Genomic DNA, 20464 nt, shown 5'->3' with positions numbered 1-20464 from the left:
CGCCACCCCACTGGCTCCCCACCCTCACCTGACCCGCTAACGAGTCAGCCCCACACATCAGTTGTACCCTTCCCTTCCCTGTTCCCCTTTCTTCCTTCGCCCACTAACTGTCCAACGACCGGAGGCCGTCGCGCCCTCACCCACTCCACGACAAGCCGCGCTAACTACCGGTCGCCCCCCTCTTCGCCCTTGACTGCCCGCTCTGCACCCCCAAAACCCTATCCCGCTCCTTCAGCCGTGCGATGCTCGCCACGTACCCCGCACCCCCTCCGAGCCACCTCGACTGTCCCTCAGCATTCATGCCGCCCGAGCCCCTACGTCGCGCTAAGAGCCCCCAATCGGCCATTGCCAAAGCTCTAGCGCCCTATTAGGGTTTCCCCTAGCCCCGTCGCCACTACTAAGAAGTGGGGAGAAGAGGAGGAGGCAAAGAGAAAGAAAAACCGCTGCCAAGGAGGAGGGTCGCTGCACCTGAGCCTGATCGGCAACCTCATCGTTGCTGCTCAACACGGCACCGCCTCGATCCGCTTTCTCCGACCCGCCACTGCATCAAGCCTATCTTCTCCAGCCCCGACGGGTGAGCACCGCATAGCCCTGCTAGCGGGGCGGGCTCAGATGGGGATTTTGGAGCGGGTTTTTGAATGGGGATCTTTTTGTGTGGGTAGTAATGGGTTTAGAGGCCAACAGGTTGGGGCGGGGTGGGCTGCATTTGCGAGTTGGGGCGGGACGGGTTGGAGTGGGGTGGGTGGGTGGGTGGGAAGAAAACAGATCGGCCCCGTCCTGCTCCCGCAAGAAGGCGACACCGCCGCCGTCGCCGTCGCCGCCGCACCTCCCCTCCTCCGACGTCCACAGATCGAGGTACTCCTCTTCCACCTTGCATCTCCATCTCCTCCGCATCACCCCTTCATCTTCCTCAACGGCTCACTGGCTCCCTTCCTCCTCTTCTTGCAAGATGCCAAGATCTGTGGGGGAGGTGTTGTAGGCACGACGGGATCTCAGAGGCTCAGATCGACCTGGGCTTGGATCCGGCGACAAGCATCCACCAGGTACTAGTTGCATGACGGCACCTTCAATTCATCATATCAACCTTTTTGATTCCTTGTTTGGTGGGGGGATGTGGTCGTTCGGTACCATGTTGTGGCGTGCAACCATGCGGCACCTAGTAATTCCAGGCAGGCACTTTGCACGATTGTGTATTTCATCTTTAGTCCACGAACGATTTATGATGGCCAGTTGCTCTCAAAGTGTTGCTGCTATACCAGATCCGCTAGGAATTTGGACACCCCATCTAAATGATGCTATTAATTCCAACGGATTAGAAAATGACATCTATTTTCCATTTTTTTTCCTCCTCTGTCCTGCTTTTGTTTCTGTTCTGCTGCTCTAAGCAGGTGAGGGGGAGGAGGGATGGACTTTGGATACCCGTTACGGCTAAGTGTTTATGGAGTTGGTCTAGCAACGTTGGCGACAGGCCTATAAATGGACTTTCCAAAAAGAAGTTTAATAATTTGGCTTTCATCCTTTATGGATTTCTTAGCTTCTGTTTATTTATGGAGGATTATATCAGGAATTGCTTGTGAGACTATTGAGATTTAACTTGCATATTTAATAATTATGCATGTATTATTTTCAATGTCATACTGGCATCGAATAAATCTGTGGTACTGTTATGTCAACAGATAAAATCTGACAATGAAAATTTGTTAATTCTGTATAGTCCATTTATGATCTCTAAAAACCTTGACTTGATGCTCTTCCTGTGCTTAAGCCTTTAAGCTGGATTGTCTTGTCTACAATTGTTCGCCGCAACTATGACTATCCATTTATGTGTTTGTTGTCCATTACATACCACAAAGCGAAACTAGACTTTGCTCCTTATGTGCATGTATTATTTTGCTTTGCTTTTGCTGCAGAGAAGAGGAGAGGAGGCAGGGCGGGGTGGCGGGCATGTGCTAGGAGGAGGAATTTTAAAGGCACGGCAGTGGAGTTCGTTCGATCGATCCTACGGCCCGGTGCGTGCAATCATGCTCAGAATCGCTTCCTCGCTTGCAGCTTCCCTTCTTGCCTTGAGTAGTGCCAGCGATTTGGATCGCTTCTTTTCTTTGACAGTTCAGTTCAGACACATCTGAATCTGATAGAGTCCCAGAGGAGAGAATGAGATGCATACTTTGTTTGTCATGCATCACTTTCTTTCTTTCTTGCCAAAATCAAAGGGGATGGTTCCTTTTCTTTCGGTTGCTGATTCAGCTTTTCCTGCAGCTAAAATTCTGGTCAAATCAACATTGCTGCTCACAGGAATTAGATCAACTAACTATAGCTCTGAATATTGGAGGGTGTTGCATTACATGTCCATACTGTCAATTGGAGGGTGTTATGTATATGGTTTCAGTGCTCACAAACTTATGCCATTTCAATTGGAAGGCATCTAATTGAACCATCTCTTAAGTGTTTTTTGTTCTGAAGGTTAATAACTTGATCTAAGCTGCTCCATGCATCTTGAAAGTGTACTGTTAATTTGTGTTTAGCTCCTGTTGCATTTTGGAAACTGTACACTGCAAATCCCTTTGCCTGCAACCAAGTTTTTTGTTGCACAGCCAAGTTCATTCATGAATTAGTCATCACTTTGATTTCTAATCATCACTGGTCAGCTCTATTCTGATAGTGGGCTTGTTGCCATTACTTTATGTTTTGAACCATTTATTTTTTTCATTTCTCAGGCTGCTAATCTAGTGCAGTCTGCTCAAAACTCTGCTGCGACTCGGATTGAACTCATCACCCGACAATTTTCTGGTAAATATTGTACCCAACATTTGATTTTCCTGATACTGTGGACATTGAAGAGAACAATGCATTGGTTATTAAGTTATTTAACATAAGCTATACTCCAAATGCAGGGATTGCCGGTGCTTTGCATTTGGAGACACTCTATTGGCTGCTGCAACTGCAGGACTGCTGGGGCTTCTTCTTTTGTTCCAGGTCAGCATACCATAAGCATTCAGCATACCATAAGCATTCAGCAAATGTCTTCTCTTCAGTTAGAGGCCTCTGGCACAAGTGAGAGCACTGATAATAGTTCGTCACAAACACCAAATAGAAGGGCACCAATCTGGGAGTATTATGAGCCGGAATTAGTCAGGATAGATGGTGCACTAAAAGCAATTTGCAAGTACTGTGGAACAAAATTGATTGCAAACAGGAAATCAGGTACAAACAGCCTTAGAACTCACATTGCAGAGTACTGCCCCAAAGTCCCTAGTGATGATAGGAACAGATTTGTCGCTACAATGAAGAAAAAGCCAGATGGTCCATTCACCTTTAATAAGCAGAGAAGTCGCGACCTGATGATTGCATGGATTGTTAGAGCTGATGTAGCATTCAACAAGTTTGATGATGAAGGTTTTGAGCCTTGGATGGAGTCACTGCAACCCACTTTTAGCGGCATAGGGAGACAAACGATTCGTAATGATTGTGTTGCTAAGTTTGAGAGAGCAAAGATAGAATTATGAAGTGAACTTCAGAGTCTTAGCTCTCGCATATGCTTCACTTCGGATCTTTGGACATCAAACCAAAAGTTGGGATATCTTTGTGTTACAGCCCACTATATTGGCCCTGATTTTGTTTTGAAGAAAAAGATAATTGCATTTAAGGATGTGAAGTATCCACATACAGGTGTTGCTATTGAGGAAGCCATTACAACTGTTCTGACAGACTATGGAATCAAATAGAAGATGTTCACAATAACACTGGACAATGCAGCAAACAACAAGACAGCTTGTGATCTTCTGCAAGAAAGCGGAAAGCAAGACATGTTATTTGGTGGTGAGCATCTTCTTGTTAGATGTTGTGCTCATATACTCAACATTCTTGTGCAAGACGGTATGAATGTTGCTAGTGCTGTGATAGAATTGATAAGAGACCTAATTAGGAACATTAACTCATCACCAGCGCGTATCCAGAATTTCAATGAGATAGCTCAAAGAGAAGGTCTTACTGCAAAGGCTGGTTTAGTCCTTGATGTTCCAAATCGTTGGAACTCAACATATGCCATGATTATGGAGGCAGCAAAGTACAAGACCGTCTTGAAACGATATGCCACAGTAAACCAGCAACCATTTCCAACCAAATCTGAGTTTAGTAAAGTTGAGTCCATTGGTGAATTCCTTGGAGTTTATGAAGAAACTACCAGGACGTTCTCAGCTGATAGATATCCAACATCCCACATGTTCCTGGATAATGTGCTTTGCATCCATCAAACTCTGAGAAGTCCAGAATGGCACAAGGATCAGTTTATCACTGATTTGGCAAATACAATGGATAAGAAATTTGATAAGTATTGGAATGGAAATTACAATATGCTCCTTCCTATTTGCAGCATACTTGATCCAAGAAAGAAACTTGACCTCCTTGATTTCTTCTATGAGAAGGTGTGCAGCAACTTTATTGACATTGAAATTAGCACAAATATGATTAAAGAGTGGCTTCGCAAGTATTTTAGGAAGTATGAAGAGGTTATAAGAAGAAATAAAACAAATGTGGTGTCACAAACTGCACAGTCCACAAGCATGGTGAACCGTTCTCCAGTGCTAGTGCTAGGAAAAAGAAGACTGGAACAAGAATTTGCTGAATACAGGAATCGGAGGAGAGGGACTAGGATTGAAAAATCAGAACTTGATGCATATCTAGAAGAGCCACCAGTGAGACCAGATGAAAGATTTGAAATTCTGACTTGGTGGAAAACAAACTCCAACAAGTATCCTGTGCTGTCAGCAATGGCACGTGATTTTTTAGCAATTCCACTCAGCACTGTTTTGTCTGAATCTGCATTCAGCTTGAGCGGTCGGATTCTTAGTGACAATCAAAGCTCAATGAAACCATAAACTCTTCAAGCTTTGGTCTGTTGCCAAGATTGGTTGTACACATATCCCACCAATGAAGTGAGTTAGGGAATTCTGAGAAGCTTATCCTTTGCACGGTCCGACTTCTTATCCCTGCTCTTAGTTCTTTTCAGTTAACCGAAATGAAGCAGAAAATGTTTTAAACCTACATAATCATCTTATATTTATCCATCTTTTGTCCATAATTTTTAGCAAACTAACTCAGTAAATATAACTGATACAATTGCATTCGCATAATTTTTAGCATTGCAAGTAATCTTTAACATAATCATCTTATATTTATCCATCTTTTGTCCTGTGACAAGTATTCAGATGCCGCTGCTTTCTTTCTAAGACTTGGTTTTGCTGCCAATAAGTGCAATGCCATGAACAGCCAATGCAAGGTAATCTTCTTTTCTTTTTGAACTATAATGTCTGTAGTCTATACTTAATGCCAAAACGATTTCAGATTTTTGGTTTGAGACCACTGAGGTCATAACAGATTCATCATCTAAATGGGTAGGTGCACTGCTTGCATTGTGAGTTGTGGCTGACTGCATGCAGCATGTGCTACATGCAACTGCAAGTAATTTCCTGATGAAGAAGCAAGTAATAAGCAGGCATGTACTTGTCCCAGAAGTAAATAATCTTTCTTCCATGTAATTTCAGTGTACAATGTTCCATCATATAATTTCAGTATGCATTCTATTAAGGTTTAGAACACTCGTAGTAAAATCGTAATAGTCAACAGAAAAAAACAACTGAGTAACCTGCATTCTTCTGTAGTTCTCTGAAATTATGCCCCAAGCATAAGCTTCTATAAGCATTTAACTGATTGCCCGACAAATGACTTCTATAGTTCTGAAACTATGTCCCATGCATATGCTCTGGCAAGCATGAACTATGTCCCATGCATATGTACAGTTCCTCTAACAATCAACCAATCATGGCTTGCATTCTATACTTTATTGTTGCCCTGTTGTCAAATGCCCCTTTTGACATGCTTTTGTTCTGAACTTACAATTTTTTGGCATGCCAACTCTCATGTTTCTTCATTTTGGTTAGAGGTCACTTCAAATTTCAAGTACTCTTCTTTCAGTGATGATTCTGTCTGCAAAATGGATGATGCTTTGGTTATATTTTGTTGCAGGATTGAATCTTTGGAGATGAGTTGCGGAGCCCATTGGATATCATACATCTTGTGCTTTCCATTTGATAAAAGATAAAATATTGTAGCTTTCCTTTCCTATTAGAACAGAAGGGCCATGTACTGTGATTATTTGTGTTTGTATGTGTCTAAATGTTGATGATTTAAATCGATGACCAAGTTCCTGTAAACTGTGAGAATTTCATGGAAATATACTGGCATATTTCAAGTCACTTATTTTGGAAGCCATCGCGGGGTGGGCTGCGGGGTGCAGGCAGCCTGCAGGCGCGCCTGCCTGCAACTTGATGTTTAACCCACAACTGCGATTTTGGAAGCCATCGCGGGGTGGGTTGCGGGTTTTAAAATATTTGGGCGGGGGTGGGGTGGGTGACAAAATATTTGCTCTGACAATGGGTAGGGGCGGGAGTGGGGTGGGTGAACACCCATTAGCAGGTGTAGCACCACAGCCACCTCCCCTTCACCCCTCTTGTTGCCAGCCACAGCACTGATGACCCATCCAGTAGGGTAGCCATAAGAACCCCCATCCCACATTTATGCAAGAACCCGATGCACTACCTCGCCACCCGGAGCCGCTGGCACCGCCACGCCCTGGACTATCAGGTGCTCGTGAATGCGCCCAACCCCAAACCAAGGACGCTTTGTGGCATCCAGTGTGACGCTGACACGCGAGCCCCCACCGTCAGTGGGAGAGGGGGGGGGGAGAGAGAGAGAGAGAGAGAGAGAGAGAGAGGGCTGATTGGGCTGAACCCAATCCAATCCGTTGAGTCGGCCCGTTAAGTCTGCCAATGAGCCAGCCTGCTAACGTAAGCCCTCAACCAAGCCGACACATGGAGCCGTGAACCCGTGCCACCGGCCTAGTTAGACGAATCAGCTTAACAGGCCCCAGCTGCGCCTAGCCTAACCCTAAGCTGGCCCGCTTTCTTTAGCCAAGACTTGGCCTAGTAGCCAGGGGCGAATCCAGGAATGAGGAACAGAGGGGGCTGGTGACCTTCTTCTACCTTGAGCTCCTCCCTTCCTTCATCAATGGTGCTAAAATTTTTAGGGGGGGCTGGGGGGTCCACGGTTTGCAAGGCAGTAGGGGGGCTCCAGCCCCCCTGTAAATCCGCCACTGCTAGTAGCCGTAGCCGGCCTACAGACCGTTCCGCCTAGAGCCAAGCCTGTTGGGCCGTAGAGCCGGCTGGTTCCGCTTTTAGCCCTCGACTCTAGCTGTTGTTTTCTTTTCTTTTCTTTTTATTTCAAACCCTGTACTGACATGTGAACCCACATGTCAGTGACACCCTGAGACTGTCCCATGGACCCTTAACTTTTGACCTGCCGACGCAACCAAGATCCATGCCGACCTCAGCAAAACCGATCCCCAGGCTGAAGTCATGATGATGTTAGCATGCCACGTGGCACCCTTTGGTGCTACCATACGTCACCCCTTGTGTTTTTCTTTTTCCAGTAACTATTTATAAATATTAGAAATTGATTTAATCTGAGAAAACTTATAATAAATTAACCACATCTCTGAAAATTATGAAATCAGTTTCATAATTCTTCTAAAATCATGCTCTACCCATTAGAATAAGTTTTGTTGTGATGTGAATCTTATTTGGATACTTTTGTGCAATTTTTCACTTTGACCCCTATACTTATTCATAATTACAAATAGGACCCGTCACAGAGGAGTTGACCGATGACCAGGAGTATAGGTAGACCCAGAGTACTACGAGGAGATGCTAGGTTCACGCCCATCTATGTGTAGGCGCTACGTTTTCGCCGGGCTGATGACTACAGCATTGTTTTAGCTAAACTTAAAAATGGTCCACAAAATTGTGACTCGTCCTCTGATTAATCTTTGAATTGTATTTCCTCCGTTCCTAATTATAGCTTGTTTAACTTCTTTGACCTCAAATTTGACAACTCGTCTTATTCAAAAAAATTATGCAAACATAGTCAAATTAAGTTATTTTGAAGAATTTGAATTGATAAAGTAAGTCACAACAAAAAAAGTGATATTTTGCACAAATTTTTGAATAATATGAGTGATCAAATTTAGGATAAAAAACTCAAACGAACTATAATTTGAAATGGGTGAGCAGTATATTCATAATAACAGAGCCACTTACAATTGATTCCCCGCTAAACAAAAAGGCTCCACAGTTTGTTCAGTTGTAATGTAATTTGAATTTTTGCTGAGAGGTTGTAATTTGTTTCCTAATTCATGAAATTTGCTATCCTTTTTTCGAGCTGAATGTTCCTTAGAGAGTTCATTGGCTTCTTTTGTAAGCTTTGTACATTGCTCTGAATCTGACAACATTTCCTAACCCGATTGAAAGTGTATTTGGCCCCCTATGTTGGTTTTAGTGTTAATGACATGCACAATTAAGGAGCTAATGCGTTTATCAAGTGATGAGCAGGTTCAAAAATCATTGAAATGCAAAAAAGCAATGAACGACATCATATTTGCTATTAAGACGGTGTTTAGATCTACATTGAAGATCCTTTATAAATTTCTATTTTGAATTTGAGTATAGGAAACACCGTACTATTAAGAGGGATGCGAAAAGTTAGGTTGAAGATGCCAAAGTGCCCTTGAGATGCTGACATAACCTTGAGAGACACAAAGCACTCACAAGAGCACTTAAACTTGCAGTTTTTGTATAGGTCGGAAGTCCCCTCATGGGGTCGGAAGTTCCGACCTCCACCGGAAGTTCGCTGTTATCTCCGTCCCAGGGTCCTCGGCCTGGGGATTTAATTTTGCCAGAAGTTCCGACCTGGGTTCGGAAGTTCCGACCCCCCTCAGAAGTTTCACGCTACCTCCGACCGAGGGTGCTCGGCCAATGGGTTTTATTTTCGTTAGGAGTTCCGATATGGTGTCGGAAGTTCCAACAAACACATTAACGGCACAACAACGGCTAGTTTTTGGGCCACGGGTATATATACCCCTTCGGCCCCCTTACTCATTTGCTGCTGCCTCTGCGAACTAAACACACTCTAGAGCTTCTAAAACTTCTCCCCAATCCTTCCAAGAGCTAAACTTTGTGAGGATTTGAGCTAGGGCTTGGGTGAGAGCAAGATTTGAGTGTGAGCTTGAGCATTTGACTTGTGTGAGCAGCCACCCCCATCTCAAGAGCACTAGAAGCATCTTCTCCTGTCGATTCGCGTTTGTTACTCTTGAAGCTTGCTTCTAGACGGTTCGGCGTCGCACGTGGAGCGTCGTGTGTATGCACCACAGGAAGTTTGTACAACAACATCGCATAGTAAGTGACCTCGGGCTTGAGAGGTGATCTCGCCCAGTCGCCCTTGGGTGAGGAGCATAGGGGTTCTTGAGCGTCGTCTCTTGAATCCTCCCTCAACGGAGACGTAGCACCTTTGGGTGTGAACTTCGGGAAACAAATCGAGTGTCTCGAGTTCTTATTGTTCATATCTCGTTCTTGTTGACTTTGAACTCGTTTTGTCCCGATCTACTTTTGTGGAGTGTTCCTTTGTGCTAGACCACTTGCAGGTTACTCTAGAAACTACCGGTGAACTTTTGATTCAAACACTTTTCTCAGGTTCTCCTTGAAACTTGTAATTCATTCAAATTCTTACTCTTTCAAAGTGTCGGAAGTTCCGTACATCGGAACTCTCCTCACAGGGTTGGAAATTCCGACAGACTAATCCGCTGCGAAGAAATTTTCAGATTTTTCACAAATTCGCCTATTCACCCCCTCTAGGCATCACCAAGATTCTTTCACCGATCAAGCAAACTTTGCAAAGCTAGTTCAAACGTTGGATCAAAATTTGACCAAAAATAGCAAACGTTGGCTCGATGCAAATATCAAGTACCATACTTGCACTTGTGCTAGGCTGCTAGCAGAGAGTAATTTGAAGCCTTTGTCCGTGCAGCTAAAGAAAAATTCGTCTTTGGCGGGGGGCTAAACCCTGGGGTTACCACCTAATCAACCCGCCGCACAAAGGCTCTTTGTTTCTGCTTTTTTGGACCACTGTTTCTGAGAATCAGAATTCTGAGATAAACCAACTGTCTTGAGAATCGACTGTCTAAATAAGTTGGGTGTTTGGCAATCATGATTATTTTGAGTCAATTTTCTGAGTTGAGTGGTAAAATATCTAAAACACCCTTGAGACTGATGATATCTCATTTGTTTGCTGAATACGAACAAAACTAAAAAAATCATATATTTTTTGAGTATCTTGACTACGTAATTATATTACTATTAGATCAAATAGATTAGTATCGTAAATATATCATCAACACTAGACTCATCAACAACCATGATATTTTCAGACTCAGAAGTGCCTCCAGATTCACTAGAACAGCTAGGGGAACTCATAGAATGAAAGCCTGTCAAAAAGTAATAATTATCAAGCTAAATTTTTTATTGGTAGAATATAACTTTTTCTGATTTTTTCATCTAGAAATACAAGGTCTATTGTTTCAAAAACCAGTGCCTACCAACTAATTCATATGCACATCCAACTCGACCAGGGCAGAGACGCGAATCGGGCCGGTGGCAGTTCTGCTCGACGATGTAGAGAGTCTGGGCATCAGTTAGGGGCCGGCGGCTTCAGAGGGAAAAAAAGGGTGGTGGGCGCACCTTGACTCATTGGCATCAGCGGCGTGATTCCCCGGGCGGCGGCGCAAATTCGGGCGGCGGCGGGCCAACGAGGAGCGGTGCAAGGCCCGAGCTGCACCAGTGGGGCGAGCACGACGCGCGGGATGCAAGGACATGCATGCAGAGCTCCGGTCGCTCGGCTCCCCACGCGGGAGGCGGAGCGTCTCCGAGACAGCGGCGGCAGCGCCAAGAGGGGGGCGCCAAGAGGGGGCACCGGCGGTAGAGGGGCAGCGGCGAGATATCTAGGGAGGAGGGGGTCTTGGGGGAGAAGGCGTATGGGGGTCGGGGGAGGGGGCAGGGGAGACGGGGCAAGAGGGTATAGGGGAAAATCTGCTCGCTTCTCCGAGTCTCGCAATGCGGCGGGAAGAATCACCTTTCACGTTGTATCGGGGATTCTTTACGAAGCGACGAACTAGATAATCAAAAAATAAACGAGGTATTTGAGTGGGGTTCTCACTTATTTCCATCCGCTTATAATACTACCTCCATTTCAAATTGCAGATCGTTTGATTTTTTATCCTAAGTTTGACTGTTTTATTCAAAAAAATTATACAAACATTGCTACATTTAAGTTATTTTTAAATATCTTTATTGATAAAGCAATCTACAACAAAAGAAGTAATATTTGTATAAATTTTTAAATAAGACGACCTGTTAAATTTGAAGTCAAAAAAATCAAAAAAAAAGTCAAACGGAGTGAGGAAGTATAGAAAACAAACAGGAAAAAAACCCCAACCTGCCCACCCTCCCCACCCCACTCTAGACACTCCCGCCCCCGCCCCCGCCGCCGCCGCCTCCCCCCACTCCCGCAGCGCCGCCATGGCCACCTCGCTCTCCACCCCGTCCCAGCTCCGGCCCTCCCCCTCCCGGGACGGCCGCCGCGGCCACCTCCTCGCCCCCTACCCGCGCGCCTCCGTCGCGCGCCGCGCCGCCCCGCGCCTCTCCGTGCGCGCCGCCGCCGCGCCCGCCGACGTTACCGTGCGCCGCTTCCCGGCCGCGCCGAGCAAGGCCGGCCGCCTGGAGGGCGTCAGAAAGATCATGATCCTCGGCGCGGGGCCCATCGTGATCGGGCAGGCGTGCGAGTTCGACTACTCGAGCACGCAGGCGTGCAAGGCGCTCGCCGAGGAAGGCTACGAGGTGGTGCTCATCAACTCCAACCCGGCCACCATCATGACCGACCCCGGCCTCGCCCACCGCACCTACATCGGGCCCATGACGCCGCCGCTTGTCGAGCGCATCATCGCCGCCGAGCGCCCCGACGCGCTGCTCCCCACAATCGGGGGCCAGACCGCGCTCAACCTCGCCGTCTCGCTCGCCGAGTCGGGCGCGCTCGACCGCCTCGGCGTGCGCCTCATCGGGGCCTCCCTCCCCGCCATCCGCGCCGCCGAGGACCGACAGCTCTTCAAGCAGGCCATGGACCGCATCGGCCTCAGGACGCCACCCTCCGGCATCGGCACCACGCTCGAGGAGTGCCTCGCCATCGCCGAGGGCATCGGGGAGTTCCCGCTCATCGTGCGACCGGCCTTCACGCTCGGCGGCACGGGCGGGGGCATCGCCTACAACAGGGCCGAGTTCGAGGACATCTGCAGGGCGGGGCTCGCCGCGTCGCACACGCAGCAGGTGCTCATCGAGAAGTCCCTCATCGGGCGGAAGGAGTACGAGCTGGAGGTCATGCGCGACATGGCCGACAATGTCGTCATCATCTGCTCCATCGAGAACATCGACCCCATGGGTGTGCACACGGGAGACTCCATCACGGTGGCACCTGCGCAGACGCTTACTGACAAGGAGTACCAGAGGCTCAGGGACTACTCTGTGGCCATCATCAGGGAGATTGGTGTGGAATGTGGTGGCTCCAATGTGCAATTTGCCGTGAATCCTGCGGATGGGGAGGTGATGGTCATCGAGATGAATCCAAGGGTGTCCAGGTCGTCAGCGCTTGCCTCAAAGGCCACAGGGTTTCCCATAGCCAAGATGGCTGCTAAGCTCTCGGTAGGTTACACCCTGGACCAGATTCCCAATGACATTACTAAGAAGACTCCTGCTAGCTTCGAACCTTCCATTGATTATGTGGTCACCAAGGTATGGTTTCTGTCTCCATTTCTCAGCTTTTTTAGAGTTGTGCAAATGAATTTTCGCTGCAAATATGCATCTGCAGTACAAATTTGACTTTTCTGTATCTTCTTTGCTCACTCATCCTTGTCAGTTGTCACCTATCAACTTGTAATGATTAATATTTCAAGCGTCTAGTTGCTTATCAAGCGTCTAGTTGCTTATCCTGTTCGTCATGCATTATTTGACCGTTGAATATGTTGGTAGACTTAATGAATTGTGGTATATGCTTTTGCATCTACCTACTACTTAATAGTACACCAGTATTTGTTTATACCATTTAAAAGGCCGGGCAGTAGCTTTTTGCAGGCATATACTTGTCCAGTCATCATTTTGTTTTATTTATGTTTGCATGCTTGCTCAATGTTGCTTCATTGCCATCTTAGTCTGGCAACAGTACTATTTTCTTGTTCACATGTTTGTCAAATAAGGATGAAAACATCACAATCAATAGTTTTTTTTATGATATGTCCATATCTTGGAGATTTGTATTTTGACCGAACCTTTCCCTGATCAATCTTTACAGTATAACCTGATATCAGTCACATTGTCTTTACCTGTGAATTTCTACGTCTCATGGTTATATTCTCTGATATTATGTCGTATTATTCAAAGCATATTACGCTGCTATTTGAGCTGCATATTAGTAATTACAGTTTCAGAATATGCTCTAGGATAATCAAATGATATTCTAATCACTTAATAAACTTATTTATGGTTTTGTTACAAGCCCATATTTATACCTGATATGTTCATCATACAGGATTTGTACTTGTAGTTCTAATTCAACTTGCATGTTCTACTTTTCTGATCCACCTAGCATTTACTATGCAGATACCACGATTTGCATTTGAGAAATTCCCTGGCTCTGAGCCAATATTAACCACACAGATGAAGTCTGTTGGTGAGGCAATGGCACTGGGGCGTACCTTCCAAGAGTCTTTCCAGAAAGCTGTACGTTCACTGGAGACTGGCTTTGCAGGATGGGGTTGTGGACCTATCAAAGAACTTGACTGGGATTGGGAGAAGATAAAATATAGCTTGCGGGTACCTAACCCAGTTCGTATCCATGCTATTTACGCAGCTTTCAAGAAAGGCATGAGGGTTGAAGATATTCATGAAATTAGCTTTATTGACAAATGGTTCCTTACAGAGCTCAAGGAGCTAGTGGATGTTGAGCAGTTCCTTGTATCAAGGAGCCTTGATCAGTTGTCAAAGGATGACTTATATCAGGTGAAGAGGAGGGGTTTTAGTGACAAGCAGATTGCATTTGCGACATCTTCATCAGAAAGTGATGTTAGATCAAGGCGTTTGGCATTAGGTGTCACTCCAACATATAAGCGTGTTGACACTTGTGCTGCTGAGTTTGAAGCAAACACCCTTTACATGTACTCTTCCTATGAATATGAATGTGAGTCAGCTCCAACCAATAGAAAGAAGGTGCTGATATTGGGTGGTGGGCCTAATCGCATAGGCCAGGGCATTGAGTTTGATTACTGCTGTTGTCACGCTTCATTTGCACTCCGAGAGGTTTGTTTCTGCATAATTTATATCCATTTTCTTTGACTAATCTCTTTCATTAGGTGTGTTGTCTATATCTGTATAAATGGATTCTTATAGTGAGTAAAACCATATTGCATGTTTTCTTAGCCAACTACATATCATATTCACTGGCAGAGCCACATTGTATCCATACTGGGATGAATTTTCGAAGAACTTGTTTACTGCATGTGCATTGGCATGGCTGCATGCATAGCATTTTCAAATGACCCTATGTTTAAGGCATGTGCACTACTGCACATCTGCATGGCTGCAAGCAGTGTTGGGTCACACTCATCGATTTATTCTGTTCTTGTCAACTTAGCTGGTTACTGGATCTGATTTTTTATTGACTTAGTTTGCTAGTTTAGCCGATGTAAGGGGTATATTGATTCATATAGATATTGTATGCATACATGTTTAATAATTTATTTCTGATCTGATTTTTTTATCTGTGGTTGTTTGATAGGAAGAATATAGTTGTTGATTGGTTTGTGACCAATTTTCCCCATTAGTGTCTGTTGTTTTTCTATCGCTGAAATTTGTATCACTCCTTGTTGCTGCCTTTCACCGATAGCGCTAATTCCATCAGCACCGGTTGGTTAACCAATTCTCAAACCCATGTTCCAATATCTGTTGTGAAGCCAACTGCAAAAATGCTAATCGTCCTACTGCCTGTTCATTTTACTTCTTTCTTATATATGTGTAATTAATTCAATAGTTTAGCTTTGCAAAATAGCACTTTGAATTGTAAGTCAGTTTATACATTACTGCATTAATTTGAGTTTTGACCATGCTCCACCACTGATTATATGACCCTCTGTTTTTTCTTTATCAGTTTTGATGATACTAATGTTTTGTTCCATTTTCATCTCTTTACAGGCTGGATTTGAGACTATTATGATGAACTCCAATCCTGAGACAGTCTCCACCGACTACGATACCAGTGACCGTTTGTACTTTGAGCCATTGACAGTTGAGGATGTATCAAATGTCCTTGATTTGGAGCGCCCAGATGGTATAATTGTGCAATTTGGAGGGCAAACACCTCTAAAGCTTGCACTTCCTATACAACGGTATATAGAGGAGAACAAAATGGTTTCTGCTTCAGGCACTGGGAATGTGAAGATATGGGGAACATCACCAGATTCAATTGATGCTGCTGAGGACCGAAAAAGATTTAATGCAATTCTTGAAGAGCTTGGGATTGAACAACCAAAGGGAGGGATTGCAAGAAGTGAGTCTGATGCCTTGGCAATTGCTTCAGAAATAGGTTATCCTGTTGTGGTCCGTCCGTCATATGTTCTTGGTGGACGAGCAATGGAGATTGTGTACAACGATAAAAAACTGATTAAGTACCTTGCAACTGCGGTGCAAGTAGATCCAGGACAGCCTGTTTTGGTGGACAAGTATCTAATTGATGCAGTTGAAATTGATGTTGATGCATTAGCTGACTCAGCTGGGAATGTTGTGATTGGTGGAATTATGGAGCACATTGAGCAGGCTGGTATTCATTCTGGTGACTCAGCATGTTCCCTGCCCACTAGAACAGTCTCAGGCCAGGGCCTAGAAGTTATCCGTTCATGGACTACCAAATTAGCAAAGTGTCTGAATGTTTGTGGACTGATGAACTGCCAGTATGCTATCTCTACTTTTGGTGAGGTGTTCCTGCTTGAGGCAAATCCAAGGGCTTCACGTACTTTCCCTTTTGTGTCAAAGGCAATTGGTCATCCGTTGGCTAAGTATGCATCATTGGTCATGTCTGGTGTGACTTTGGCTGAACTTGGCTTCACTCAAGAAGTGGTTCCTAAGCACATATCTGTTAAGGAAGCTGTTCTTCCATTTGAGAAATTCCAAGGTTGTGACATTCTTCTCGGACCAGAGATGCGCAGCACTGGAGAGGTGATGGGTATTGACTACGAGTTCTCTGGTGCCTTTGCCAAGGCACAGATTTCTGCTGGACAGAAGCTCACCTCAAGTGGCACTGTGTTCCTTAGTCAAGCTCACCTCAAATGACCTGACAAAACGGCACCTCGCTGAAATTGGACGTGGATTTCGGGACCTTGGCTTCAACATCATCGTCACTTCTGGAACAGCAAAAGTGCTCCAGCTCGAGGGCATCCCGGTGGAGCCAGTTCTGAAAATACATGAGGGGCGACCAAACTGAAGAATGGTCAGATTCAGGTGATGGTGATAACAAGCTCTGGTGAAGCACTAGACTTAAAAGATGGCCTTCAACTCCGCAGGCTAGCCCTCGCCTACAAGATCCCACTAATCACAACTGTGGATGGTGCACGAGCAACTATGGATGCTATCAAGAGCCTGAAGAACAAGTCGATTGAGACCCTCGCCTTGCAAGATTACTTTCAGACTGCTGATGCATCAGCTGAGTTGCAAGCAGCGGCACAAACCACTCCTTAGAGGCATGTCCCTTAAGCTCCCCTTAATTCATGTAATGTGAGCCTAGTGCGAACTAAAATACATCTTATGCGATATTATATTTAATTGTTAGCATTGGTGCACCTGCTGCATGCATAATTGCTAAAAGATAGGGATGACTAGCTGAGTACCAGTTACCATTTTTTGAGAACACTTATTTAGCATGAATTACTTCATTTAGAAGGAAGAAGTACATGATAGTATAATAAGCGCTACTGATGGCATGCTAATGTTTGATTGTTAATGGAAAAAGATTTCGCCAGAGCAAACTGAATACTTTGTTATTTCCGAACACAAATTGTTCAAAAGTATGTATTGGCCATTCACTTATCTTAGAAAATATTGTAATTTTCCACCAAATCAATGTAATATTAGGAACACTTCGAAACATGAACTATTGACATAATTTTTACATTAAACATGCATAGAATTTGACTAATCATTACTCCAAACTAATGATATTTGACCTTTTCAAGTAGTACAAATAAGTGTAATTACAGAATCATTAAAAGTCATAGAGGCGCTTGGGCTCAACAGAAGATCCCAGCTCCGCAAGCTGTGGACATGAACAGGTGATGGAAGCAATTGACGGCTGTGTGTATGCACCTCGTAGAAGGCCCATTGCAATTGCCCTGTACGCAGCTTCGGATGGATGGAAGCCATCCCATGATCCATACTTTTCTGGGTTATTGCACACCGTATATTCTCCTGATCCACAGTTTGTAGTTGGGGAGACACCGTAGGGTCCACCTCCACCACAGCAAGCCACGAGTGGATCTTCGATCCCTGAGTCATAGTCATGACCATGTTAATTAGGGTACGTATCGCCTGCCAAGAAAGGGGAGTTTTTTTTTCTTATGCTACTCGCTGGTATTCATGAAGTTCTAAGCCTCTAGGCAGTTTACCGAATGGAACAAATAGCATGATAAGTCTGAAGCTCAACTTAATTGACGTGATGCTCGTACTACAAATAATAGACTTACTACTGCAGCAATAGGAATATCCAGCTAATATAAGTGGGGAAATAAATAACAAGGCTGTGTGATGTAAGCTGATATCTGTTAGTTCATTACCAAACAAACTCCATTGTGAATGATAAATGAGTGATGGCCAACTTGACCGAGCTACTGTAGTTGTACAAGTGCTATCCTAAAACACTAGAATTATGGTAAAAGTATAACAAAGAAGGAATGCTTATTGTGCACGTGGATAAAAAGGTACTGATGTTAGATTAGTTATGCAGATAAAGTGCTCTAAGAAAATAATCTAAATACAAGCTAAACATCATAAAATCTGAAATCTAGTTTATTTAAAGCGCATTCTGAAATCTGAACCACCAAACTAACCATGTAACTTTAATCTACAGAAATATAAGTAACTTTTGAAAGTTTGATTGTAGAGATTCTAGTTTGTCAAAAAAAAAATATTTAGATAAGTACATACTAAAATTCTTAGTAAAAGGAAAAGGCAAATATCCAAGCTCTCACCATATTGTTCAGGGGAAAGGAAAATCTCCATAGCAGCTCCATAGTTATCAGCATAGATGATGGTTACTCCAGGATGGAGCTTGCGAAGCTTTTTAAGCTCCTTCATCAGAAGTTGGTTGTGGTACCGTGAGAACTTGGTTCATAATCTTCTTCCTTATCGCTCTTAAATATCGTCAGATATCTTGGGAATTGGGATACACCCAATTGGGAGGTTCCCGGGAACCACAAAGAGTCTTGGCTCCTAGCCTAATCAATTCCTGCAAAACTTAACTCATTGTACATTGCTATCTATATAATGTCAGCAGCTACAACAGATACAGCAAAACTGATGCTCACAGTGATCGTGGATGAGATTTTGGCAACAACGCTCGGAACGAAAGTGCGGATCTTCTTGAAGGGCACTCTAGAAAGAAGAGGGATGTTGTAGTCATTGCCCCCGATTTCCCCAACCAAGAAGAGAGATTGGTTCATCATATCTGAGCAGCCTGTGCAACAAACAGGATTGTCTAAATTGTAGAGATCACATCATCATACAAAATAGAGTGATGAAGTTCCTGCCTTCCATGCATGTTCTGCTCTTATACAAGTCAGATTTATCCTAGTTACCTGTTCCCCAACACAGCAACTGATTTCTCGGGTACATCAGGCGAATGAGCTGAAGTAAAAGCAATGGATGAATGGAATTTAATTTTCTTCGTTCTCATTGATTTCGTAAAGGAGGATGATTGTGACTCCATTCCGAATGAATTATGAGCACAAGTAGTTATAAAAAGAATGATTTCTGGTCCATTTCTGACCGTGAAGTTGCCTCTTCCTGGAAGGCAGTAATATCTTGTTGTGCCAAAACTCAGTACAAAAATGAAGAATCAAAATATTCTCTCAATTCTTCTGCTGAAAATTTAGTTCCCAAAAATATACGGTGAATGTTTAGTTCCCAAAAATTTTCTAAAATACCCATCCCATCGAATATTCGGACATAGTATGCATAGAGCATCAAATGCAGTTGGAAAAAATAACTAATTACACAGTTTAATGTAAATGACGAGACCAATCTTTTAAGTTTAATTATTATATGATTGAATATTAATTATCAAATAACAACAAAAGTACTCCACTATCAAACCCAAAAAATTTAGTGAACTAAACAAGCCCTCACTAGTTGCATTAAACTGTTCATCATTCTTATAACTACGGTCAACGTCAACGAACCGTCCAAGCACCTCTGTTTCTCTGCTTTTCCGTGCACAACACTAGCATCGCACTCCACTACTAACTACTACCACCTACCACTGTCCCCTACCAGCTTACCAGTACGACTTTTTCCCCAAGAATGGGAAAAGGTCAAAAGGAGGTCAGGTCAAACGAGGATGGAATCGAAGGAGGTAAAAAATGGAAGACACATACCGGCGAGGTTGCCGGGGCAGAGGAGGTCGAGCAGCTCGCGGAACCACTTCATCTCCATGTCGAGGTGCACTTGGTCGCCCATGTCGTCGATACCCCTGTCCCGGAAGAAGTCCGGGCTGAGCGCCGTGGCGCCGCCGACGGCGAAGTTGGCCCCGCAGGCGAAGTCCTCCGCGCTCCGCCCGCTCAGGTACGGCGGCACGAACGGGAGACCCAGCGTCTCCGCTGCGACCACGCGAACCCCCAAATCAGCGCCGCCCCCGCCGACGCTGGCAATATTGATCGATCGATCGTTGATTGGTAGCGCGAGCGGTAGCTGCTTACCGATGAAGTCGAGGACGATGCGGCCATTGGAGAAGCGCCCGGTGGCGCGGTGGAAGAAGGTCTCGCCGTAGGGCAGCCGGAGCGCGGGCTCGCTGGAGTCGTTGCCGTAGACGAAGGCGTAGTTCCCCGTGTCGGCCAGCGAGTCCCCGAAGCTGAACACGCGCGGGTAGCAACCCGCCGCCGGGGCCGCTCCAGCTAGTATTAGCAGCACCACGGCCGCCGCCGCCGCCGCAGGCGAGGGGAGCCCTCCTCGTCCTGCCCTCCCGGAGGCAGAGGAAGCCATGGCGCCGTGCTTGGAAGCGTTGGAAACCAGCAAGGATCAGGCCGTCGAAGAAGGCCGGGAAAGACGGCCGACCTACCATACTTACTTGAGGAGGCTTTTACCTGTGTGCCATTATAAATGGTTGAAATGACCTATATGCCATCTAAATTTCAAAAAGTTCCTCTGTGCCCTTCATCGAAGTTTCTTTTACATGTGTGCCACTACCGTCGACATCCGTTAATTCTTGCCGTTTGCCCCCC

The 20464-nt window shown here is 45.0% G+C and overlaps 1 protein-coding gene, 2 long non-coding RNA genes and 2 pseudogenes across 3 annotated transcripts; 3 read left to right on the top strand and 2 right to left on the bottom strand.

The window, feature by feature from the left end:
* The first annotated feature begins 1952 nt into the window (after positions 1–1952).
* LOC120710001 (zinc finger BED domain-containing protein RICESLEEPER 2-like) lies at positions 1953–4889 on the top strand. Its single transcript, XM_039995628.1, has 3 exons — positions 1953–2009; positions 2715–2787; positions 2892–4889. Exon 3 carries the CDS (start codon positions 3726–3728, stop codon positions 4872–4874), a length of 1149 nt encoding a protein of 382 aa, XP_039851562.1. The 5' UTR covers positions 1953–2009; positions 2715–2787; positions 2892–3725; the 3' UTR covers positions 4875–4889.
* Positions 4890–5187: 298 nt separating this feature from the next.
* On the top strand, positions 5188–6249 carry LOC120710002. Its single transcript, XR_005689803.1, has 2 exons — positions 5188–5275; positions 5395–6249. It is a non-coding gene; the product is annotated as an uncharacterized LOC120710002 (long non-coding RNA).
* Positions 6250–10282: 4033 nt separating this feature from the next.
* Positions 10283–10921, bottom strand: LOC120709999. Its single transcript, XR_005689802.1, has 2 exons — positions 10623–10921; positions 10283–10544 (listed from the first exon to the last, which is right to left on the bottom strand). It is a non-coding gene; the product is annotated as an uncharacterized LOC120709999 (long non-coding RNA).
* A 523-nt stretch (positions 10922–11444) lies between these two features.
* Positions 11445–16813, top strand: LOC120709997 (annotated as a pseudogene).
* A 215-nt stretch (positions 16814–17028) lies between these two features.
* Positions 17029–20309, bottom strand: LOC120709998 (annotated as a pseudogene).
* Positions 20310–20464: the final 155 nt, after the last annotated feature.

Source organism: Panicum virgatum, chromosome 5K (genome assembly GCF_016808335.1).
Source record: "Panicum virgatum strain AP13 chromosome 5K, P.virgatum_v5, whole genome shotgun sequence".
Lineage (NCBI taxonomy): Eukaryota > Viridiplantae > Streptophyta > Magnoliopsida > Poales > Poaceae > Panicum > Panicum virgatum.
Note: the sequence above shows the minus strand (reverse complement) of the source record. Positions and strands in the feature narration are given on the sequence as shown.